At 34.6% G+C, this 27,407-nt stretch overlaps 1 protein-coding gene across 2 annotated transcripts; it reads right to left on the minus strand.

Moving 5' to 3' along the window:
- Positions 1-194: 194 nt before the first annotated feature.
- LOC137406282 (cytochrome P450 3A24-like) lies at positions 195-27,211 on the minus strand. Of its 2 annotated transcripts, none has more exons than XM_068092825.1 (12): positions 27,149-27,211; positions 25,462-25,558; positions 20,838-20,890; positions 19,050-19,260; positions 15,149-15,231; positions 14,016-14,194; positions 12,696-12,920; positions 7,468-7,592; positions 5,941-6,062; positions 5,181-5,318; positions 3,064-3,226; positions 195-404 (listed from the first exon to the last, which is right to left on the minus strand). In XM_068092825.1, exons 2-12 carry the CDS (start codon positions 25,471-25,473, stop codon positions 312-314), a joined length of 1,404 nt encoding a protein of 467 aa, XP_067948926.1. In that variant the 5' UTR covers positions 25,474-25,558; positions 27,149-27,211; the 3' UTR covers positions 195-311. The 2 variants fall into 2 exon arrangements, with proteins under 2 accessions (XP_067948926.1, XP_067948925.1); XM_068092824.1 differs by having other exon boundaries at positions 27,070-27,207.
- Positions 27,212-27,407: the final 196 nt, after the last annotated feature.

Below are 27,407 nucleotides of genomic sequence, written 5' to 3' on the forward strand. Positions count from 1 at the left end.
TCAAAGTTTATCGATTGGTTAATACTTTGGAAGTTAGTTCCGATGCCACTTATTGAATTATTTAAGTTTTAACATCCTGTTAAAACTTTTGTTAAAACTTTAACTACTGCTAAAACTGTTTTAACAAACTGTTATGAACGATTAGTGACACAGCATGCAGTGTGTACATTCTGGACTTGCTAAGGTGTTATAGCTATGTTGCAGAAGTATATTAGATATGATGCAAAGGTTTGTTATAAAATATTTAACTAAAATGTCATCTATTGTAAACTTTACACACATTACTTGAAAGTCTGTTGATAGGAGGAATGCTAAAACTCTCTTTTTATAAAGCTGACCATCATTGGTTGTTCAGTATCCAAAGGTGCCAATGGCAGTGTATTCTTTAATTTAATTGGTCGACCCTGTGAATACAAAATATGCGGATTAGTTTTTCTATATTAATGAGTGGTTAAAATGATACTCGGCAACACAGAGGCCTGTTCTAAACTCTGCAACATTTGAAGATTGTGTTAAAGTCATAAATATAGATTGTGTTGAGTCTATCTACAGAAGTTGTCAAAAGTTGATTTATGAAGATGATGCTAAGGAACTCAGAGTTTTTGTAAAGAACACATATAAAGGGTGTGTTAGGATCACCTGCATATATGACTGATGAATTAGGTCACCTATAAACATTGTCTGATGACAATGTTTATAGGCGACCTAATCCAGGTTGTATGAAGGCCATCTGTAGAGATTGCATTAAGGTCGCCTATAGAGGTTGTGTCAAGGTCACATATAGAGGTTTTGTTAAGGTCGCCTATAGAGGTTTTGTTAAGGTCACCTATAGAGGTTGTGTCAAGGTCCCCTTTGAAGGGTGTGTTAAGGTCACCTATGGAAGTTTTGTTAAGGTTGCCTATAGAGGTTTTGTTAAGGTCACCTATGGAGGCTGTGTTAAGGTCACTTTTGGAGGTTGTGTTAAGGTCACCTACATGTATAAAGGTTGTATTAAGGTTGCCTATGGAGGTTGCGTTGAGGTAACCTATACAGGCTGTGTTAAGGTCACCTACGGAGATTATATTAAGGCCACTTATGGAGGTTGTGTCAAGGTCACCATTAAAGGTTGTGCTAAGTCACCTATGAAGGTTGTGTTAAGGTAACCAATAAAGGTTGGGCTAAGGTCACCTATGAAGGTTGTGTCAAGGTCATCTATACAAGATTTTTTTAAGGTCAACTATGGAAATCGCATTAAGGTCACCTAAGAAGGTTGTGCTAGGTGCAACGATGAGGTGTTATTTGGGTCACACACTAATCAGTTTGGTTGTGTCCCCTCAGCGGAGCCCTGTGTAGTAAGGGTTGTGTCCCCTCAGCAGAGCAAGGGGACACAACTGTGTAGTAAAGCTGTTAGCTTCACATTCTCATCAAGTATTCACTAATTGTCTAATAACAACAGAATTTGTTTTCAGAATAATAAAGTCATGTTTGATAAAAATTTTAACTTCTTTTGTGTTTTAACCAATGGTTTTTAAGCTAGAAAGAGTTCCCTTCAGATGATAGAGGGGGTCGTTTCAACTATTAATGGGAGTTGCTACACTTCTTATGCCTGATCATATTGTGTTTATTGATCACCAATTAATCAGCAGTAGTTGCTGTCTCTGCCATATATAGGCAGCATTGTATCTCAACCACAGGTCAAAAAATCATATTTTTATAGCACTTGCTATTTTTATTACATTGACATGATTTTAATAATTTTATTTGACTCTAAAAATAACTTTTACATAACAGTAATATCTTTGTTCTCTATTATCATCAACACTAGCCCTAGGCAGCTCCATGTATTGTAAGAGATCATTGTGTGTAATAACTATGTACATAATTATTCCAAAGTTTTGCAAGGTAACTGAGTGGTGCAGGGGTTAGTTTGTTGATACCTTAAACAAATATCTGAGTTTCATTCTCGTGCCAGACAATCTGTTTTCCGAACACTCCTAGTGTGGCTTTGGACAGAAAGAAAGACGCGGTTCTTATTATAGTAAAAGAGATTAATCCTCAAACTCATGTTGGATAAGAGCCAAGTGATGACGTTAAAGTAAGTCTTCGAGCGAGTGTTACAATTGTTCTTATTGGTCGCAAAACGATCAATAAAAGTAACAATAAATACTCATGCTCTCAATGTGAATTCATCTCTATGAATAATCGATGGCAAGAAAAATGGCTAGTGGGTAGTTTGCAATAAAACACTTGCAAATGATTTTCAGAAGTTGAATAAGTCGAAGCAGCACATGGCACAAGTGCATCCATCAGAGACAGACAAAAGTGAAAGCTATTTTGAACGACATGGAAAAGCTATAAAACTTCAAATCAATTAAAACTGGGTCAATCCAACACACTTATGAAAAAGCTTTCAAAGCATCGATGTTGTTTGTTGCCGTCAGTGTGATTGACCTAAACTTGAAAAAATACAATTCAAACAATCAGTTTGTAAACTGGCTGATACCTTTCAAAATAAATTCAGATAGATTTTCAGAATGATACAGAGGCAAAAGATTCATGGGAAGAAAAGATAATAAAAATCTTTAGTCACAAATGACAACCTCGTATTTAAGAATATCTTGTTTAGCTCTGACTAATATCTTTTGCCATTTATGTCAACATATCTCTGTGAACCCACACTTTTGTTTTTACAACAGGTAGATACTGAATAAAGAAACAAACTGACATTGAAACAAGATTTACGATGTGCTCTGACAAACATCGCTCTTCAGATAATGCACTTGGACACAAAGCGCAATACCCCCCATCACATTAGAAACTCTATTCAAATAAACATCATGCGCTGCTCCTACTAGGTTTTACTGTTGTTACATACTAGCCATGCTTTTGCTGTCACACCGAGTTGATAATTTTTGCACAATTCAAGCTTTTAAATGTGGGAGAACATCTTCCTGGAATTTGATGAAAAAAGATTTATGAATAACTAATTTAAACTTTCGAGATCAGCATAATTTTGTAGTTGTAATAATATTCTTTGTAGCCATTAATTTATGCATGGTGTAATAACTAAATACTGCAACTTACTGGTGTGAGGGCATTTTTCTCTATGCGAAAAGCTTTCAACACACTGATCGTGGCTATTTTCATTTCAAGCAATGCGAGACGACTCCCAATGCACTTTCTGTTCCCAAGTCCAAAGGGGATATACCAAGTGCTGAGTTTGCTGTCAAAGTTTTCTGGTAGAAATCTGTAAACAAGCGAATTTAATTTGTATCAAAGCAATAATAATATGTGAGGCTATAATGATATAATAATTGCCATATAATAAACATGACAAGATACAATATAAAATGATGCAAGATTAAATATTATGTAACATAATATAATTTTCTAAAGAAAGTGATTTGCAATGATCTGATGCATATTATATTACAATATAATTTATATACATGTATATAAACATCAAATTTTGTCATTTAGTATGTCCAGCTATAGCTATTATACATAACATATTATAAGTATGAAATATATGCTTCATTTGGGATTTGATCTCTACGCCTCCCATTCACCAGGTGATTACCTAACCAAATAAGCTATGCGTGATGCAATGAATTCATTAAGCGATATGAGTCGTGGTCTCAGTTAAAATACGCATAAAACTCTGTGTTACGCAACGTCACTAAAGCTTAGTCTCACGGCTCTTATTAGTAAGTTTAGCAATCCGGATAGTAGCTTAGTCAAATTAGTTATTGACAATGTGCCAGGCTAATGGCAAGTGGAAGGCAACTACATTACCTGCTACTGTTTATAAGCTGTTTTTTAATACTTAATCTTTGCTATACTAAAAGCCGCCTCGCCGTCTGTTTGAAACCAAGCTAAGATCATTAGGAAAAAGATATTGCCTTACACAAGAATTGAACTCGGGTTTCATGTACAAAGGCAACAACCTACTACTACACCCCTTTATCTTTTTACTGCTCCACTAAATAATTAAGGATATAGTGATTTACACATAAGGATCTTTCATTTGTCATCTCTCTAGTGTACTAGTCTAATATAATATTACATGACATGATGTAATGTGATGTAACATGACCTAATACAATATAATATAACGCAACATTATAGGATATTACATTAAAAATATAACAATAGTGGCAATGTTATAATGAAAATACAGAGTTCTATAATGCAATAAGATAAGGCAATGTAATACTATACATATATAGTATTTTAACTTTTATAATTATAATAGTTTTTTATATATACGTATATGTAAAACCTCCGTATTTTTCTTTTCAACTTTATTTTTGGGTGTGAAAAACGGTGTCCATTTATAGCAATTAAAATCTAGCAATGAAAAATCCACACAGTACTGGATTTGATCTCGGAACCTCTAAATCTAAAAACGGCAAACTTAACCATTCAGCTACAAGGAATACAACATATACACTGGGCATATAGCCATTACAATGGTTAAGATACACACGCTTTAAGAGCTTGCTTGAGGTTAATAACTAGCACTGTTGACTGTTACGCATAACAATTGTTAAGATGGCCCAAAATGTGGGTAATGTTTTAGTAAAGATTTTCAGCAAAGATCTAGCTTTTCAGGTAAATTACTCAAACTAAAACTAGGTAATTATTCTATTACCAATGCAATGCCAGGCACTCACCTAGTAATATAATAGTTATAGTATTAAAATTGTTATAGATTTTATAGGGATCCTTCATAGACCTTTAAGTTAATAAAGAACTACTAAAATATAAAGACTATTGCAGTTTCCTTCAATTTGATAGCTCTTTGTCTTTTATTACCTATATTTATCTGCAAGCAGCTGCTGGCAAACCAGATTATTCAATGTTATTTTCCATAAAAAGAATGGGCTGTGCCATATGACAGCCCCTCATTACAGTTCTTATGTTCCATTTCCTCATGCTCTGATGCATCACAACTTATGAAATTATATTACACAATTTAGCAAAGGCCGAAGCATATTCTACAACACAGTTGGGGGTGAGGCACATAACACACCGATAAGCCAAACCATACTTCACCACCGCTAGAAAATGAACACCTTCCTGACATATTTCGACTGACGGACCAAAAACAAAGAGTAGCTGGTAAAACAGCTCACAAGCAAAAGATGTAGAAGAATCACTTCACTAAGTAACTGTGTAAAACATTTAGTGCTATTCACCTTGAAGGGTCAAACCTTTCTGGATTCTCCCAAATGTCGGGGTTTCTATGAATGACCCAGGGTGAAACAGTAACCACCGTGCCTTTCTTCACGTAGATTCCTTGAATATTGATATCTTCTGTTGCAACTCTGTCAAACCTGTAATGTATGGCCTTTTGATAATAAAGTATAAGTTCCTAGCCAAATTTATAACAATATTTACTATAATAAGAGCTATGTCCGCCTGTCCATATGTCTGGAAAGAGCATCAGAAAAGAGATTGCCTCACACAGTATTCCAAATCGGGTATTATGATTTAAGGTTAAGCACGCTACCATTCCCCTTTTTCAATCACTTTTCACATCTAAGAATAATTGTATGCATAGTTATTACACATAAAATATTTCTTGGACTGTCAGCTTACTAGTAGTTGTTTATTTACGCAATTAATTACTGTCACCTTAATAGTAGGGCAGAAAAAGGGAAAATTCATGATGGAATAACTCCCCAATGCAATACAAAAAGAGGCTGCAATGGTATATTTGGCTGAATACAGGATTTTATACTTTTGTAGAAATAGCCTGAGAGGATAATTTATATATTACTCTACTTAATTTCTTGTGACATAATTTATCCTTAGTGCATAATTTATGTTACTCAGTCTAAATTCTTGTGAATATTGTGCTAGGTAGTGGTAGGTATGGTCAAACTGTGTATTTCACACCACTCAACAAAGCTCTTTTTGGTATATATCCTTAGTGTATTACGTATACCGCTGTACCTGAATCCTTGGGGGTACAGCCTGAGGGCTTCATTTAAACAAGCATCAAGGTACTTGAGTTTGTTGATCTGGTCAATGGCGATTTCTTTTGTATCACATGTGGCAGCTATCTCTTGGTAAAGCTGAAAGAGTGACACTTACATGTATGTTGTTAAAATAAGAATTCAGGAGTTGTGTGCTCACAGCATTTTAGCATATACTGCAAACAAGTTTATACTGAAGGAGTGCAAGCTTGATAATTGATATTCTTAAAAACAAACTCAATTTAACCACATTGCTATTAGAGAACAATAGAAAATATGTGTTATAACTTCTACGAGTAAAGAATGAAGTTTATAAAACCAATTAAATGGATGATGTAAACAGCCACACAGTTATTACTTTTGGAAAAATAAGACAAAAATCATTTTGATTGAAAAACTTATACATTTAGATAATCTGTTATGATAGAAGCCAATAATTAGGTTTGATGGCAAAACAAACAAAAGCAATTATTATTTGGGGAAAACATCTCAAATTTAGCTGTAAACTTCTTTTAGATTTAATTTGGCATCATTTATATAAAGTAAAATTGCGTCTAAATTTGAATTAAAAGAGAAGGGAGTTCAAGATAAAAAATAATATCAAGGTATTTTAGTATTTTACAGAACTTCTACGTGATAACTATAAATTGTACGCTATTTACTAAAGTGACTGTGAGCCTCAACCATGAAGAATACTGGCAGGTATAGCAGGTACTGACAGGTACAGAGAATAGTAAAGCAATATGAGTACCAAAGTACTAACAATGACGTTTAAACTTTTAAAATTGTTGTGTTAATGCTGTGATTGCGTCAGAAAAGTCAATCTAATGAAATTAAGACCAAAAAAGGCTAAAATATCATCTACGATTTGATGTCTTGTTTGTCTTTGTAGACAAACAAGACATCAAACTCTGTCCTGAGATATAAGCGTTTAAATGAGATCATTTTTTGAGAGGCTTGGATTTGAGCGGGTGCTTTATTTGTGACGTGTATAGTGACACATGTGAAAAGATATCTTCTTTATCTAGTCATCAGCACGAAATTTTTATATAGGTTATAATAAATGTTATCGCTCGTAAAACGCGTTGTCTGTGATCTCGAAGTTAGGGTTTTTGCTCTATTATTAGATCGCGCATCGACATTTGCTAAACATCTGTAGTTTACTTAATTACTGCATCATCACGTTTTATTGAGGAACAACAAAATTATAACGAAACGCCCAGTTCCTGCGGAGGTGACTCAGTTTTTTTAGCATCTGAAAATACTAAATCCCAGCATATAACTTATCACTGTAAATTAAAAAGTCAACTGTCCCTTATCAACTCCATATTCTATTCATATAACGGTAGTTGAAAACCACTTTGCGAATCATTAGTTATTGATTTTATTCTGTCACCTTTATTGATATATAGTGTATTGAGTCAATCAGAAAGTAACATCTAATGTTGATTACAAGTTTCAAAATAGGTAATTTAATACTATTTATTACAATCTGTAGACTTACAGTTTCTTGAATGAATTGATGGTGAGCCAACTCGTAGAAGAAAAACACTAAAGAATCGGCAGTGGTTTGAAATCCAGCAAACAGAAACAACAATGAGTTTCCAGTTACCTCCTCCTTGGTAAGACCTGAAAAATTATTGATAGGCGACCGTTAATATTAATAGGCGGTTATTATTGATAGGCAGTTTATAACAATTATTAAACATCTTGCTGACAAACTTTGACCTAAAATAAACTGACTGACATATAGATATATCAAAGATCATAGATGTTATTAATCTAGTACATCATTCTTACTCGTACGCTGACAGAACCGGTGCACCATGAAAGATCATCATGTGTAATAGCTATGCGCACAATTATTCTTATATGTGAAAAGGTGGTTAAGCGGTGCAGCTAGTAATGCACTTGACTGCAAAAATGGAATATGTGAGTTTGATGCTTGTATGAAACAGTTTGTTTTGTCTACGTTCTTGACAGATGGACATGGCCCTTATTATAGTAAAGATTCTGATTTTATTAAGTTGTAGTCTTTTATACTAAATTTCTGAGTGTTTCTGTTACAAGTCTCTCAGTTCTGCTCATTCTTCATTAGACGTTAAATATTTTGTTTTACAACCATCAGAATATTCTTTAACATAGTGAAAACATGTTTTAGTTGATCATCCAACAGCTAACTAAAAGAACTTATAAATCTTTCAGATTTATAAGTTTTGTATAGTTTAAGTTTTGTATAAAATCTAAGTTTTGTATAAAGTGTGATGATGGTGACTTCTTGTAACTTTTCATAGTTTCTATTTGCTTTTGTCAGTGTCCATTATTTTCATTTTGTATGCCATTTTTTAAGAGTTAAATTCTGAAGTTAAGATAACCGCAGACACAATTAAACAATGAAAGAAAGCCTTGAATGCATCAGAATTAGAAGAAGGAAGAAGACAAGAAGAAATTGAAGAGCAACTCAAACAATCTGAAATAGAAATGGAACAGCAGATGTTTGAATTTCAAGAACTCTTGCAGAAGAAGCAAGACAGGGTAAAAAGAACTCAAGCCATAAACCACAATAGTGAAGTTGAGTTATCACGACCTTTTCAAATGATTTCTCCTAGACTTCCTGCACCGGTCAGACCTACACCTTTACCATGACATACCTCGGTGAACCTTACAACCACCAATCTGCAGTCTGCTTTCCAAGAGGTTCCTTAATACACACAGGAAACATACAGGCCGAGACCAGTCCTTCGCAGACGTCCAAGTCTGGCAAATGATGTTCTTCACCCTTCACATATATCAGAAATATGCCATTTTTGCTAGTGCAGAGCTATCACAGCCATCACCTAGCCAAACTAATGAAAAGAGTGAGAAAACCTCTTCTAACTGTAATGCCACAAACACCAAATCTGGTCGGAACTCTATGGTTGTACCTGTCTGGCTGTGTAACTCAAAGACTCCTGAACATGAAATTCTTGTCTATGCCATGTTAGATACAATGTCAGATACTACCTTTATAACCAACCATGCCGCTAGGGACCTCAACATAACTGGCAAATCCACTTCCCTAAATATGTCAACCATGAATTGTATTAACAGCGTGAAACAATGTGAAGTTTATGGTAGTCTCGTGGTTAGGGGCTGTGATAGCAGCAATAGAATAGTTATCCCTAATGCATACTCTGTCGGCAGCATTCCCCTTAATCAGTCTCACATACAGGACTTCTACGTGATAACAATAAATTGTACACTATTTACTAAAGTGACTGTGAGCCCCAACCATGAAGAATACTGGCAGGTATAGCAGGTACTGGCAGGTATAGCAGATATTGGCAGGTACAGAGAGTAGTAAAGCAGTATGAGTACCAAAGTACTAACAATGACATTTTAGCTTTTAAAATAGTTGTGTTAATGATGTGATTGTGTCAGAAAAGTTGATCTAATGAAATTAAGACCAAAAAAGGCTAAAATATCAGCTACGATTTTATGTAGCAAACGCTTGGCCCCATCTCCAGCATCTAGCTAGTGAATTCCCTAGGCTTGAAAATTGCCGTGCTAATTGGCTATGATGTATCCAGAGCCGTACTCCCACTAAAGTCTGTAACTGGTCCTAATGATACAGACCTTTTTACAGTTCAGACACCCCTCGGTTGGTGCATAGTTGGTGATACTGGCATGGAACATTTAGCTATGCAATTTAACACATGTCACAAGAAAGTTATGCACCAAGCTAGAGACATTCCTGAAGTAAAAGCTAATTGTCATGCCACTATGGTCACTGAACCCAATCAAAACAAACCCATGGTATCTAGACTCGTCGCATTTTCAACGCTAGAATCAGCTGTTAGGGCAATTGTCAGGTTGCAAACTATCGTACAGCGTAAACTGAACCCAAGTGTAACTCTATCAAGCATCGCAAAGCAAGAGAAGGCCACAATTCAGATAATGAAATGGGCACAGCGAGATGTCTTTTCGGATGAATATAAACAAATAAAATCAGGAAAAATTCTTCCAAACAGCAGTTTATCTAAACTTGATCCGTTCATCGATTCTGACAATCTAATACGAGTAGGTGGTAGGCTTCAGAACTCCAACCTCTCTTACGATGAAACACACCCGATATCACTCCCAAAGAATTCCGCCGTTACTAATCTAGTGATCGATTATGGTCACAAGAAAGTTATGCACCAAGGTAGAGGCATGACCATGGCCGAAATAAGAAATTCTGGGTACTGGGTCTTAGGATGTAATTCCATTGTCGCATCATTTATACACCAATGCGTAACATGTCGAAAAATACGGCATCCAACGGCTAATCAACAAATGGCTAATCTTCCAATCTCTCGTACTGAGCAAACTCCTCCTTTCGCTTACGTCGGGAGTGATTGTTTCGTCCCTTTCATGTAAAAGAGAACCGAAAAGAATTGAAAAAATATGGTGTTATTTTTACTTGTATGGCCTCTCGTGCAATTCATATCGAACTCGTAGATGATCTATCTACAGATGCCTTCATAAATGCTCTACATTGTTTTATCGCAATCCGTGGTCCTATCAGGCAGTTCCATTCTGACCAAGGTACTAATTATATTGGTACTGCTAACGAATTCGCCAAGGCTCTCAAAGAGAGTACAAATACAGTATCTCGCTTCCCCACAACCAACAGTTTCGAGTGGGTCACTAATAGCCCTTACTCGAGTCATATGGGTGGTACATGGGAAAGACATATCAGAACAATCAGGTCCACTATAAATTCAATGCTCACAGTTAATGCTACTAGACTTGATAGTGCCACTCTCTGTACATTTCTATATGAGGTCATGGCTATCATAAATTGTAGACCTTTAACCACAGCTTCAGATGATTTTAACTCTCTGCCACTTAGTCCTAATCAAATTCTCACCATGAAAACTAAAGTGGTTCTTCCACCACCTGGGAAATTCGATGACCATGATGTCTATTCGCAAAAACGCTGGCGAGTCGTTCAGGGTTTAGCAAATCAGTTTTGGACCAAATGGCACAATCATTATCAGCATGACATTCAAGCCAGGCAAAAATGGCAAAAAATCACTGACAACATTGCTGTCGGAGACCTCGTGTTAGTTTCGCAAGATGACAAAATACGTCGCGAATGGCCACTAGCTAGGGTTGATACAGTGTATCCTAGCACGGATGGTTTAATTAGAAGGGTTAGAGTACGAATTAGTAATGCAGCAAACATAACCAGCAAAGGTAAAAGAGTCAGCAATGAAACTTGCTTAGATCGGCCGACTCATAAACTTGTGTTCTTGCACAGACCAGCTATCTCATAAACAGTGGTTGTTTGTCTGTTTTGTGTATAGTTGTAATTCGAGCTCATTTTAATCTCATATTTTTAATCAATATTCTAATAGTGGTATAATATTTTATTCGGAGTTGCCTTCTATTTCTTTCTATAGTATAGTTAGCTTCAGTTTCTTAATTTGGACTTCCGTCGTCAAATTAATGGGGGGAGTGTAGCTGACTGCCCTTTGTGTTAAATTAATTAGTCCAGTGCAGTATGTCACCTGAAGTCTAGTGGGCTATTTTGGGCTGACTCATGCTTCCGAATCTGGCCAGTTCCGTCTTGATTGGTGCTTACAGCACTCTTTGCTTTGGGTGCCATCAATGGAGCAGCAATTATATTGGTGCAAGTTCTGGAGCTTGGCTAAGCGACTCTTAGAATTGGGTGGGTTTATGTCTCATTTTATTGCTTCTGCCTTGGCATTGTCTGTGGGAATCGGTGCACCAGATGTTCAGCTCATGACAGTAACCCATTAACTATTTTTTATAACTTTTTACATGCCTGTACATCATATAAATACACGTCAGAAACTCACCCAGATCAGTCTCTACAACTCATCAAGACGGCAACGTTACAAAGTTCGCTCTTCAAAACTTTATTAATCAATTTATGAACATGATACTTTTATTATAGTAGAGAATTTTCAAGCAATTATACCTGTTAGGTAAATATCTTAAATAGTGTATCGTACAAGTACTAGCAAGGCTCTAATGAGAGGAGAATAGAGGTACGTTAATTTTTATTTTTCATGACATACATATACATCTGATTTTATTTACCTCTTGTAATATCCGCGTATTCTATCTGCATATTTTATTCATACATTTTTTCCATTGCTGACATCATCATAATCATATTTTACTTTTTATAATTTCTAGTTTTTACGGGATTTACTGGTCAATAAATCAATTATCTCTGTCCGAAAGCAATCTCCAAAAACTCAATATGGGCCTCAGCTACAATGGTGGCTTCTTGTAACTTTTCATAGTTTCTATTTGCTTTTGTCCGAGTCCATTATTTTTATTTTGTATATACTAGCAACTCTTTGATACTTGATAAATTGAAAAAAGAAAAGGTTTGGCATCAGGCTTATACATCTTTAGGAAGACTGCATGTATAACGAGTTTACCAACTTACCTGTATAACTACTCTACCATTTTACTACACACAGAGCCACCGTGGTCTACAAACGTCTGAGTTGCAAACCATAGGCTGGGATTCAACTCCCAAAAATCCACTGGTGGTGACAGGAATGACATGCAACCTTAAAATCCTCTCTGCAACTTGGTTGTCTGCAGTCATCGAGGTTCCCTTACCATTGCACTCAGACGAGTTCACAGAGCAACGATGCTCTTAAAATTGTGCACAACCTTTACTTGCGATAAGCTTGATCTTGGAAGAATTCTCATGTACAAACTCACCTTTTTCTGTCCAAAGGTGGCCACTCCTATCTACTAACATGTCACAGTTGTCTTCCACAATAGAGTCAGCCATTGTCTGCAGAAGATCAAATGCTTCCGAATGTTTTTTTCTGTGACTCAATGCATCCGCTACTAAGGATTCAAAGTAGTCAACTGCTGATGGGTTGAGAACTCCAAATGTACAAACCTTGACCAAAAATGATGTCAGCCATTTCGGAAACAAAACTACAAAAAAGAAACAATATTAAAAGATTTACAACATTATAATATTGCAAATCACCTGATATTAAGATATTGATATGCAGAACATCACAGAACTACAAATAGCTGTGTTATTCAGTAAAAGCTGCAAAGGTACTAGCCAGGTGAGTAACAATGATTAGGGCATATGGCAATCAACTTTCGTTAAGTTAATGTATTTAACAATTGTTTGGTTATTGAATGCGCCAATATATCTGTAAACACGCAGAATATTATGCTTTTTATGAACAATGATATAGTCTAATGCAATTGAAAAGCTTCATGGGCATTGATGAACGAGGTTAAAAAAGCTCCACCTAATATCCAATCTCTTAAAAGAGAAAGGTATTTTCGAAGCTATAAGTCAAACAATTTATTTGGTTTGATTGATTAACTGTTGCCCTTTTTTGTCATTCTCGTATAGTAAAACTTGAAAATCTTTCTTTTCAAAATTAGATTGTTACAAATCTGCATATATAAATCTCAATGTTTGTCTGTCAGTCTGTCTGTCTGTCTGTCTGTCTGTCAGTCTGTCTGTGATCTACTGTTTGTGTGTTTAGTTAAAGCAATAAAGTTTTAAAAACAAAAAATCTGTTTCGCACCGGAATTGAATTTATAACTTTCAGTTCTAAAGATAGGCGTGCTATGCATTACACAACGCGCCCAACTGATCATACTAATGGACAATTCTGCACATACTTATTACACTGGTTAAAATACATATATAGGCTAGCAGAAAAAACTACGGTAACTACTAACATGCTTTAAGATCATGATTGCGTGAGAGATCATGATGCATCATGTAACGATTATAAGCACACTTATAAGCACAAGATCGCTTTAGACGGACAGATACAGTTCTTATTATTGTAAATATTTAGATTAACTTAAGTTACTAGCTTAAGTTACTCAAATTCATTGGATAATTATTTTATTACTTGTGCGATGCCAGAAATTCATCTAGCAATTTTAGCCTTTAATCTAGCCATTTTGAGACTGGCCTAATATGATTAGTCAGCAAATTATTATCGTTGGCTGGCAGATATTTGTTCAATTTAATTTGCTTAAACTAAAACTTACGGTTGAGGACTACTACAAAAGCTAGTCGACACTTTTCTTTCAATGTGCTGTTGACCTCTGAGCAGTTTGAAATAAGAAAGGCGTTCTTGGCAAACTGTCCTTTAGGATTCTCTTGAACATTTGATTGCAGTCCAAACGCAGTTGTAGATATCACATCCAAAGTCAAAAGGTAGGCGGGGCTATAATTATATCACAGCTTTAATCAAAAGGTAAGTGAATGTTTAACTTTATTCCCTTAATATTCAAGAAGTAGGTTTGTAGGTATTTATACTAAACCAAGGATCAAAATGGTAGGTATCCCTATATCATGTCCATAGTGAATTGGTGAGCGTTACTATATATATATCACATCCAGAGACAAGAGGTAAGTATGACCACAGGTATATCATATACGGAGACAAAAGGTAAGTATGAAAATAGATATATCACACTAATAAACAACAGGTAAGTGTGACTATAAATATATCTTATCTAGAGATAATAGGCAAGTATGGTCATAGGTATATAACATCTAGAAATTTTAGGTAAGTATGCCAATAGGTATATCATTCAGAGACAAGAAGTAAGTGTGGGTAAAAGTACTGTGTATCACATTTAAGGTCAAGAGGTAGGTGCGTCTATATTTATATCCCATTGAGACTCTCAAGGTTCGTTTAGCTACATGTATAATGGCTGTGTAGAGTTGAAAGAAATGTAACATGCATTTACTAGAAAAGAGCTACTTCTTACTACAATAACTAATGCTGCTGACTTGGTCTTTTCTATTTTACAGCTCCCACTGTGTGAGTATAGTCTTCAATTTACCAAGAGCTTTTAGGAAACTAATTTCCTTTTAGACCCTTTTCTTATTTGACCTACTCTAGCTAAGCCAGCTAGCTTCCAGCACTAATAATGTCTCTTTCTTCTGTTTCCATCTATACCCACATATACTTATCATAATCATTATTATGCTGCTATCTGTCAACATAACAGTACACTATGCTTGTGGTGCTCACGTAAGTTGGTTTAATTTATTAAACTCAATTTATTAAAGTGAGTTTAGCTCACGTAACTTAGTTTAATTCTTATGATCTGTACAGTTAAAATTATCAATGTTACCATTAATATTATTGTTGTATGTTTTTTCAACTTACTTTTTCAAGTTGATTGATGCGCCTTCTAGCTTTGTAACTTCTTTAACAAAGACTTGACAGCATTCCTGTATGGCTGGTATCATCTAGAGAAATTGTCAACAAGGAATTGGTTAATCCAACCCTTGTTCAAACGTTTAATCTGAGTCAAGTTGCTAAAGCGCTAAGCGCCTGTGGAAGTATTTATGGAAAGGCTTAGATCACATACATCATGATCACATACACCTATCGGTAACACAAAATGTATCTATATAAAAAGTAAAAATTTTCTGCCTTTTCTAGCTGTTTTTATAGGAAAGAAACTATAGATATTTAGGTAAAAGCAAACATATGGATCTTATACAAGTTTTTCGGTAAGATAATTATGCTAATTTGATTTTTATCGGGATTTTCTTTGGGGTTCAACTGGCCCATTTTGGGCCCTTCGACAATGTAATCTAAAAAGTAGGAAAAAATAATGGGAAAATATAAATACAAGAAGACTGGGTACCGATGGTGGCTCAATTATAAAAACAACCATTGCATTTTCAAGTCAACTAAGTAATTCTTGTCTGAGTTAAATCATTTAAGACAGTCGTAAGCCAGTAAGTCATCAACCCTAAGTTAAAAACATTAAAGTTAATTTTTTATCTCTCTCTCAATTAATGCTACTCGGTTTATTAGGCAAGTGCCAGAGGTGTTGCCATATAACAAAGCTGAAACCTACATCATTGTTGGTGCATTCAGTTGCTATGTTGACACTTTAAAGCCTAATCTGGCATATGCAAACAGGTACCTGATTAACTACTTTCCATCCAATGTGAAAGCACTTGTGATAACACAATTTCTGTTGAGCTGAATATCATATTAAATCTCCAAGCTTGCAGAACTCAATAAAATAAGATATATCAAATAGAATACATATGCTTTTTCTCACTCTTTCACAAAAGTGCTGTTTTAGATGTAACTGAAGAAACATAATGATTGGAGTGCTCCTAGTCTCATAGACTGCATATATTTCTTATGAATAAAAAAGCAATAGTTTTAGGGTGAAACTCTTGATTTTGAGATAAATAATCTATTTTCGTTTTTCATTACTAAGCATTTCAATCAGCGTGTCATTAGAAACCCATATTCTGTCAGCCACTATTTTTCAATTTTCGATCGGTTGTAAGCGCTTTTGGCGTTTTGGCAATATCACATGAACTAATCGTTCAATCGACATAGTTTTGAAATTTTACCAAACCTTTACGCATATCAACAAAAATTTTGCAATCTGAAGTGAACCGGAAGTGCAAAAAAAGCAAATTGAAGCAGTTGAGTTTACCCTGCTCATAGAGTTATCTCCCCCTAGAGTGATAACTACACGAGCGTTTCCGGTGCCAACAAGGAGCGTTTAGGCCACGCCCCTTTTTTGTGCTAGTCAGTCGTAGTGATTGACTAGATCAATAACATCAGCCATGAGAATGGTTAAACAAGGACCATGAATTTCCAGTTAAGATAGTAATTAATGCTCATATTGAAGAAATGATGATTATAGTTTATTACTCTAATATATGCTTATTATTTAAAGCAATTCAAAACCTACCAGGGATCGCTAAACATATTATGGAAATGTTTACTTTTTCACATCCATTTCCATCAATGATATACAGCCCCCCACAGCCCCATACAGCAATGATATACAGCCAATGATATACAGCCCCCCTGTATATCATTGTTTCCATAAACATAAATATTTCCATAATTTTAGGGAAATGGATATGGAAATTTTATTTTAGAAATATGGAAATGTTATTGAAATGGAAATAATATAGAAATGTTATTGAAATGGAAATAATATGGAAATGTTATTGAAATGGAAATAATATGGAAATGTTATGGAAACGGAATTAATATGGAAATAATATAGAAATGAATTATGGAAACGTTATGGAAATAGAAATAATATAGAAATGAAGTAGGGAAATGTTATGGAAATGGAAATAATATAGAAATAAATTATGGAAATTTTATGGAAATGGAAATTATACGGAAACGAATTATGGAATTGGAAATTGTGACATACACGTAATCCCTGATACCTACTTGACTTGCAAAGGCACTGAATAGATAGGGTTAAGTAAGTGAGTTAATGCAATCAGTTACTCATAGATGAGATATGTAGATAGTCATACTGGGGTTGTATTACATTAGTGTGATGGGAAGCTAATCGACTGCCATCAACTATGAGCTGTACTACCCGAGTTGCCCGAGTAATAAAAAAGTCTTTGGACAGAAAATTTATTTTTATATAACATTTACCATTCTAACTTTTAAACTTCATATCATGAGAAAATATTTTTAAGCAGTTCAAATGAATTAAGAGGAAAAAGAAAACAACTGTAAAGGTTTTCAAGATTTTTCAAACAACTACAACTTTTAAATTTCATATCATGAAAGAAGTGTTTTGTTGAAACAAATTAGGAAAAAAACTGTAAATGCGTTTAAATGTAAAATAATTAGCAAGTAATGGCTAAATATAATCTGTTTAGCTATGATCACAATGAAAAATTATTTAATAATTAAGGTAATAAAAGAGTCTATTTTATTTTTATATAATTATAATTTAGTATAATTAAGTACGTTATAATTTATTTTTATTTAACATATACCAACATTTGCCACTTTAACTTTCAAACTACATATTATGAGAAGTGTTTTGTGTAATTGAAATAAATGAAGAGAGGAGAGAAAATAAAAACAAATGTAAATGTTTTCAAGCTTTTTCAAGCAACTACAACTTTTAAATTTCATATCATGAAAGAAGTTTTTTGTTGAAATAAATTAGGAAGAAAAATGAAACTGCAAATGTGTTTAAATGTAAATGTGAAATAATTAGCAAGTGATGGCTAAATATAATCTGTTTAGCTATGATTACAACAAAAAATTATTTAATAAATAAAAGTAATAAAAAAGTCTATTTCATTTTTAAATAATGATAATTTAGTATAATTAGGTATAATTTATTTTTATCTAACATATAACAACATTTGCCACTCTAACTTTCAAACATTTTGCTTGCTTACATCAAGCAAAGATGTCCACTAACTAGTGGACATCTTTGCTTCAAGCTAGTCTATGTATTTGATTGATATGTATTGAAATCTAATATTACATGCAAGGGCTGTTTGTGAACTGTGGTGTCAATGAATCACTCTATCACCATACAATGTCAATACTTTCAGTTGATGGCAGTCGATTAGCTTCCCATCACACCAATGTAATACAACCCCAGTATGACTATCTATCTTATCTATGAGTGACCAAAGATATACTGCCCCCATGTGTGGGGGCTGTATATCATTGGAGTAACTGATTGCATTAACTCACTTACTTAACACTATCTATTCAGTGCCTTTGCAAGGCATGTAGGTATTGAATTGCTTTAAATAATAAGCATATATTAGAGTAATAAACTATAATCATTTCTTTAATATGAGCAATAATTACTGTGTGGAAATTCATGATCATTCACATGGCTGATATTATCGTTCTGTCAATCACTACGATTGACTAGCACAAAAAAGGGGCGTGGCCTAAACGCTCCTTGTTGGCACCGGAAACGCTCGTGTTGTTGAATGCACAGTTATCACTCTAGGGGGAGATAACTCTATGATCCTGCTGTACGATCTGGTGAGAAAACAACTCCCAAATTATTTTCTGCTTGCACTTCAAAGTGTTAAACAGTTTTTAACCACTTTTAACTTTTTAGAAGGTTCTTGGCTGTCTGGCCTTCTTATCCACTAAGAAAGTTTATATCAACCAGAAAGCATTTTCTTCCATTGATTACACATTAGGGATTTACAGATAAAATGGAATAGAATAAAAAAGAATTAGAAATGACATGAGCTGATTTGCGCAAAAGAATTTGACATTTTGTCACCTGTTTGAGTTTGAGCGTCGTAAAAACTGGCGACAAAGTTTTCCTACCATGTCGCCAATGATCATCGGATACTGAAAGTATAGCAGAGTCAATAGAGCCGCCGAAGTGTGGAACATTTCTATTGGTAAAGACGGAGAAGTGTTTTACGAATGCCTCTGCTGCCCATTCAGCATCATAGACTAGCAGCATAGGAGCTGACCCTATGAATGTCCTAAAACAGAAATAGCAACAGAATATAACACTACATAATTCAAACAACACTCTTAAACGCCGTTATGAGTCGTAATAGTTACGACTAATAAATAAAGTCGGAATGTGATATTTGCTCTCAACAGGGTAAATTATATGTGCAAGTGTTGACTATCACCGATGTTAGCATATATACACATACATGTACAAAATGTATATATATACACATAATTATTATATGTAAATCTCAGTATTTTTGTGGCATTCATCCAGTTATAGCAACACAGTTTTAATGATGAAAAAACCCCTTCGTACTGGATTTGAACTCGTAACATTCAAGAGCGCGCAACCACAAAACTAAGCCATTTTTATCATTCCCATCGCTCTGACCAAATTCTGTTTATCTTTTTTGAGATTGCACACGCTAAATGTGCACTCATTACTATTAGTTAGTATTATTTTTTGCGTTTGTTATTTTTTTGAAATTTTTTAAAAGCTTATTTAACGCTACCTATTTTTTTAATTTGTTATTTTCAAATGAGTTTTTTCCCTCCTATTGCCGGTTTTTCTAAGGTTCGATTGGTAAATCTGTAAAAGCTAAATCCTTTGACATGAACCACTGTATTATCTCGAGTAGGAACTGCCTCTAACTTTCTCTCCATTCGGTCATACAAAGTATCAGACAAAGACAGTCCGATATCCCATTTTTTACATTTATACCAGTATCGAGGGGCACCAGTATCGTCCATCAAGCCTTTGAATATAACGAGCTTCTGCTGCAACAGTAACCATTTTTATACACACATTTTTATGTATTCATTGTTATAATTAATTCAACATATTCATGATATTTATTTGTTTTCGCAGTTCGTTTTAAATGTATCAGTATCGAATCATTTTTTATTATAGCAAAACCAACAATCTATCCATTACTTTCTATTTCACATTTAAACACCTTTACAGTTTTTTTTTCTTTCAATTTGCTTGAACTGCACAAAACACTTTTCTCCTGATATGAAGTTTAAAAGTTAAGAATGGTAAATGTTGTGTGTGTGTTAAATAAGAACAAATTTTTTGTGCAAAGACTTTTGTATTACTCAGGCAATGCCGGCATTTAGTAGTATACATATATACTTTTATTAGGCACTCTACAATCATTTTTGTAAAAAAAAAAAGTTTTACATATGGTGCCGGAAAAAAATGTATCGTCACGTGTATTGCCATCACAAGACCTCAGCTTTTTATCTTTCGTTCATCATCATTCAGGCACTTTACCATTTTTTCAGGCTCCACAAAATTTTAGCCAGTTCTTTTAAAATCAATGTGTATATCTGTTGTTAGTGTTAAAATTCTTAATGCGTTGAGATCTTTTTTAATTTTTTTTTTCAATTTGCACTTGAAGAAAAAGTATGAATTTTGTGCTCATATATAGTGCAATACCCGCTAAAGAGTTCAGTGCAGTATTTATAACTTTTACACGTCTCATACAACCAGCTAATAAAATCAAACATATAAATAACACTAGATCATAATGTGTTAAACTCTGCTTGATCACTTTGGTTATATACATAAAATAAAATAATTTATTACACCACTTACCCAACAAACTTTCCGTATTTCTTCGCCATAGAAATGTCAAGGTTAATGAGACTCTGTAAATATAAATATCAACTAACTGTCAGGTTGTTAGCAAGCACACTGAGCTCCACTTGACACCGACTGTCAGGTTGTTAACAAGCACACTGAGCTTCACATGAAACCAACTGTCAGGTTGTTAGCGAGCACACTGCGCTCCACATGGCACCAACTGTCAGGTTGTTAGCAAGCACACAGAGCTCCACATGACACTGACTGTTAGGTTGTTAGCAAGCACACTGAGCTCCACGTGACACTGACCGTTAGGTTGTTAGCAAGCACACTGAGCTCTACATCACACCGGCTGAATGAGCATTCTAATTGGTACTTTTGTTTGTAGCAGCTAAATGATGACAGTTCAGGAGCAAATGAGTAATATCATCACCATCCTCCAAGTATCAGGTGTCAGACATATCTATGAAGAGTTCGCTTGACACGCAGAACTTGTAGTCAAATGCTATTAATAAATCTATAATAGCAAAGAAATATAAAATATTGTAGTTCGATGTGGCAGATCTTCATATATACTGTATCATTTTGTAAATAAAGTTTTTATTTCTGTATATATATAAACCTCAGTGTTTGTCTGTCATCTGTCATTCATCTATCCAGTTACAGCAATTAAAGTTATAGTAATGAAAAATCACCTTCGTTTTGAACTCGAAACATTAAAGTTGCCAGTCAACTAACAAGTGTGCGTAACCACAACGCTAAGCCATTTTTATCCCTCCCACCGCTCTTACCATATACTGTATATCCTGTTCAGATTGCCCATGCTAAATGGGCACTTTTTATTACATGGTGCACCCTTGGGTTATGATGATCCTGTTGAAAGATTCTTTTGCCTTGAGATGTGGAACACGATGTTTTTTTGTCCTCGCCATATGACTTTTTCACGCCATATTGGTATCAACAAAATATTATCTCGAAATTCAAGTTTGGTAGTCGGTGTCCTGAATACGTAGGAATAATAAAAGTGCCGATATGTTATTTGCCTAAATCCCTCTCACAATGCATGAAAGAGGTAAGATGCTTGCTCTCTCTCAGTTTATCGCTATTTGTGATTAGTTATAGTCAAAATGAAACCGGAAACAGGTAGATGTCAAAATTTTAGCCAATGACAAAGCTGAAGTTTAGTAAAATACGTACTAAAACTTAGCTTCAAGTATGTGTCTAGTAAGCGAAATTCATTTAAGCTAAATCTCACCTTTATTTTATATGCCTGCCTCGAAGTTAAGAACTCCTTTTGTTATGTACTGCACAAAGTACATTGTAATGCTACACTTTATTGCAGATCATAACCAATAAATACACTAAAGTTACTGTACATGTAGGTATCTATAGTTACTAAGGTAAACATATTATTTTGTTACTTTTTTAATATGTACAGTAGGCCTATTTATACAAAGTTTTAACGATTTTGAACAGGAGGTGTTTGCATTAGATAATTACTAAGAGCTTCTATACCCCTCTATACCACATCTTTGCCTTACGATGTCAACACTGAAACAACTTATAATTGTATGGCGAGGGTCCACATGTGTATTAATTAATATTTCCTTTTGCACTTGTTTTTTGTCTTTTTAAAGTTTTAAAAAATATTTTTTTTTACCATTACATCCTATTTTTTTAACTTGGCATTTTCAAATGCGCATTTCAACTTCAAATGTGCAGTTACACCGATATTGGTGTTGGTGTGGTGATAAATCTGCAAAAGCTAAATAACTTTCATGTGGACAATTTTATTATCTGGAGTAGAAATTGCCTCTAAATTCTTTCTCAATTTGATAAAACAAAGTATCAGACAAAGGCAGCCAATATCTCATATTTTTATTTGTAACTAGTATCAAGAGGCGCTAGTATCATACATCAAAACCTTTAATACAACGAGCTTCCGCTGCAACAGTAGCCTTTTGTATACACACAATTCCATGAACTAATTGTTTATTTTTTCTCTTAATTCCTTTGAACTGCACAAAAACACTTTTCTCATGATATGAAGTTTAAAAGTTAGAATGGTAAATGTTGTATATGAAGAATAAACATACATGTAAGTTTTCTGCAGACTTTTTTTATTACCCGAGAAACACTGGTCATTCAGCTAGTGCAGTATATAAACACATCAAGTACTCTAAACTTCTTTATATGCGAGAAGTCACAGGTTATTATGTGGTGGTAATAGGCAACGTTATTTTAATTTTGAAGGAACCTTAACCATGTATACATGGCATATATTACAAAACTTTGATGTTTCTTTGAAACCATTGCACAGAAGAAATGTTGTATAAAATTAATCAAATGCTAAATCATGCTAATTGCAATGCTTCATAAAAGATCACTTTTAGCAGGTCTTGAACACTTGACCTTCAGTTTGGTTAACAAAAGCTCTACCACTTTTACTGCACAGCCCTCAACCACATTTAATGACATGATATTAACAAATTCTTATGTGGGAAAGAGTTATAAGGGCAGACTCATTGAGGCTTATTTAATATGCAAAGGCAGGACAACTTCAAACAATGTCAGGCTCAATTGGAAATCTTAGAACTTTCGGTTTTTATATAAATGTGCCACTATCTATCTGGTTAGAAACTCAACAATTTGTTTTTGCATGCGTTAAAAATGACTTTTCTCAATGAGCGTGTTCATGATTCTTGGCTTTGAAAGTTAAAAAAGTAAAAGGCTATTGATTAGCTGATTCATCGGCTTATGGTAGTGAAGGAGTTAAAAAAGATTATTCTCAATTAACAGATTCATGGATTTTGTTGTGAAACAATTTGCGTTGAAAATGAAAGAAGTCTTTAGCACCGCATTGATAATAGTATTACATAATACACAGCAGCGGGTTGTAAAACAATCAGCATAGAAGCAGATCACAATCAGCTACTCTAGATATCAGCCACCCTAAATCTAATTTCATGTCGCAGTCTACCAGCAGCGCTGGTTTCATTACCAACTTGTCAGAATGCACAGACCTGTCTTTACAGGGCAAGTTAAGCCTTCACTTATTTGGCTTGGTACTAAAGTTAGTTGCGAACTTTTAGCTTACTCAGTTTTAGTGCAGAGCCATTGGCATAGCAGGTTGTTCAAATGAAAAAATGAGCTTTCATAAGCGTATCTTTCCATGTTATGGTTAGTGGAAGCCAGCCAAACTTTTAAATCACCATCCTTCTGTAGCTAACAGTCTAAGTACAAAATATTGTGTGACCAGAAACAACGCTGTAAGCACTCCATTCTCACATTTTATGCTAAAGCTTCATTGTCTACAAACTATGAAGAACAGTATAAAATCTAAAAACTAAAGACTAGCTAAAGAAGTTAAAGGCTCTAGAATCTAGATAATAAACTATAGGCTGTATTATATGGTCCATAGTTTATAGATTAAAATCTATAGATTAAATTCTATAGATTTCTTTACTTTGTAAATTAGATTGTATATAGGCTAAAGCATGTGGTCTTTACTTTGTAGTCTATCAGACTCTATTCTATTATCTATATCCTATCAACTATGATCTATAGGCTATTGTTTACAGTTTATATGACTATTAGTTTAGAGCAATAACATATGCTATTACAACATTGTTATATAGTATAATGAAAGTTTATATTTTATCTGACCTACAAACTTTATCTGTCAATGCTACCATATAGCCTAACCTTTACTTTAAATCGCAGTATTAAACAGAGAGTCAAACCTTTACTTACAATCACCTCAACATACAGTCAAACTTCTGCTAACAATCACCTCAACATACAGTCAAATATCTTTTTAGAATCACCTCAACATACAGTCAAACTTCTGCTAACAATCACCTCAACATACAGTCAAATATCTTTTTAGAATCACCTCAACATACAGTCAAACTTCTCCTTACAATCCCCTCAAAATACAGTCAAATCTCTTCTTACAATCACCTCAACATACAGTCAAAACTCTACTAACAATTACCTCAACATACAGTCAAACCTTTACTTACAATCCCCTCAACATACAGTCAAATCTCTTCTTATAATCTTCTCAACATACAGTCAAACATCTACTTACAATCACCAACATACAGTCAAACCTCTACTTACAATCACCAACATACAGTCAAACCTCTACTTACAATCACCTCAACATACGGTCAAACCTCTACTTACAATCACCTCAACATACAGTCAAACCTCTTCTTATAATCACCTCAACATTCAGTCAAAACCTGTACTTACAATCTCTTCAACATTCAATCAAACCTCTACTTACAATCACCTCAACATACAGTCAAACTTCTCCTCACAATCTCTTCAACATTTCAGACACTATTTGTTCAAGCTGCATAACATTTTGCTGAGATGCTATATATAAATAAATTTAGTTATATTCCAACAATGATCGACTTTGTTTATCTTATCGACCTGGTGACAAGAGTTGTCTAGAGGCTTTGTTTATTATTTGACTATCCGATAAGTTAAACCCATTAAAGAATATTCTTATGATCATATTTATTGCCACATGCAATGGCCTTGAGATGCAATACAATTCTTGAAAAGAGTTACGTTCTCATGCATAGACTATCATTACAAAATTATACTATAGTTTACTCACAATTCCACCCATGTCTAGAGTGTTTCCAAATAAAGGGTAAGGGGCGGGTCCAGGAATGCCAGCTTTTTTGAATACGCTAAAGTTTCGGGTTAAATAACTGTAAACAAAAAGTATAGTTCAAAGAACGCAATGCATTTATATGTTTCACAAGCGCATTGCTGTAACCCATTCTACTGATGCTTAACACAATGGCTTGCTGGCTAAATTTTAGGTAGATGTAAGAAATACATCACTTTGTTCCCCGTGTAGGTAACAGCACTCCAATGTGTGCATAAATAGACAGACAGCATAGAGATACAGACATCACTGTTACAGAGCGTGCTCAAGTCCTCACCATTTACGGCATACCCGACTATGACGGTAACCCTACAGAAAATCTTTCGAGTCTTTAATCACTATTAAATTCTGATTTGAGCTGCTTGAGTATTACGATGCTATGCTTATTGACAAAGTTAGGTCTTGCAGCTGGATATGCTTGAGTTTGTCGCTATTGTAACAATCTAGCTTTGCTATTTTATTATTACCCGTTACAAGACAATCAGTCTGTACGTTGTGTTCACAAATAAACTATAATGTGGTCGATCATAGAGCTTTTATAACTAAGAAGCAGCCCTGCGCATGCCTTTTGTTTTTACATGGGAAAGGACATTAGTTTGGGAGCAGGCCAGATGGCCGACCCACTTCTGATGTGTTCCGGAGCGGTGCCGAATAATTCGCCTGACGGCGATCATTCAAAAAATAGCTTGTTTAAAACCAATTCGCCTGATAGTATGATTGGTTCAACGACACGATTTGTCTAAAACCGACTCATCCAAATAAATGATTGATTGAAATACCGTTAGTTCCTAAATTAAGTCTCTACCAGTGCTGGCACATAATCTGAAATTATGAGCTAGCAGTGTAATACCGCTATTATAGTCATAGTATTGATTATCATGTTAAATTTTTATCTCCTTTTTTATTTTTGAACTTTTTTTCGTACCCACAATTACCTGAAATTGCAATTTAATACAATAAAATTTTTACCAACTATTTTAACTTGTGTGTCGGCTACTAAATACTTGTCTCTGATGTAAGACTTTGTAATCCTATCCTTGCCTTTGTACCAGTTTTCCGCTAATCAAAATCTGACCAATTGGTGTATTGGGTGAATCGGTTTTGGATAAAATGACTTTGGACAAATTGGTCTATTAGACCAATTTATTTGGAAAAATCGGCATTGGATCAATTATCATTAGACCAACCATACCGAATCTGGTGCAGAGAAATTTCCTTAATGCTTAGTAGCTTGTACCAGTCTGGCTTGACACAAGTGAGCTATGTAACAACAGTATGTGAACCATTCTAAGGCAATAAGCTTGAACGGTTTGCCTGTACTGCCATTGGATACATTCTCTCAAGGCTATTCTACACCTGTGAAGGAATTCACACTCCCTGTCCATGACTTTCTGACCTGTTGGAAGCCAACTTTCTGATAATCTACCTGAGTTATGATATTGTTTAGCATTGTGTAAGTTAAACCATCAACACAAACCCAATTTTCCTCATATTCTGCTTTAGTAGTTTCAAGCACGCTAACTAAAGAAGATTTTAGATTGAATGTTTTACCTGTACATGAGAAACAACACTATAATCACAAGGAGTGATGTGTAAAGCATGTCTTCCATAGCGTCCGACACTATGATACCTGTAAGCCGCGCCAGTTAGTAGGAGCCCGGTTAGTTACCCTGAAAGATTGCGTGAATGCAAGTACACTCATAAGCTGCAGCGCTGATAAAAGTGCCCAGACACTCCGTCATTATCTATCTAGCTGCCAGTCACGCTTCATTCTATAAATTTGATTGACAGGTCATAAAGACAGTAGATAGAGTTTGTTATGTGGAAGGCAATAGACATATAGCCAGCTTTGCTGAAATAATGGCATATTCATGAATGTAATAATGAAT

This window comes from Watersipora subatra, chromosome 10 (genome assembly GCF_963576615.1).
Source record: "Watersipora subatra chromosome 10, tzWatSuba1.1, whole genome shotgun sequence".
In the NCBI taxonomy this organism is placed as follows: domain Eukaryota; kingdom Metazoa; phylum Bryozoa; class Gymnolaemata; order Cheilostomatida; family Watersiporidae; genus Watersipora; species Watersipora subatra.

Excerpts from the sequence above, each read along its gene's own strand:
- LOC137406282 (XM_068092824.1), bottom strand. The coding sequence starts at position 27,128 with ATGGAAGACATGCTTTACACATCACTCCTTGTGATTATAGTGTTGTTT. Across the intron at positions 19,261-20,837 it reads AAATACGGAAAGTTTGTTGG|GACATTCATAGGGTCAGCTC; the intron begins GTAAGTGGTGTA and ends TTTCTGTTTTAG. Across the intron at positions 15,232-19,049 it reads CGACGCTCAAACTCAAACAG|ATGATACCAGCCATACAGGA; the intron begins GTGACAAAATGT and ends CAATTTCTCTAG.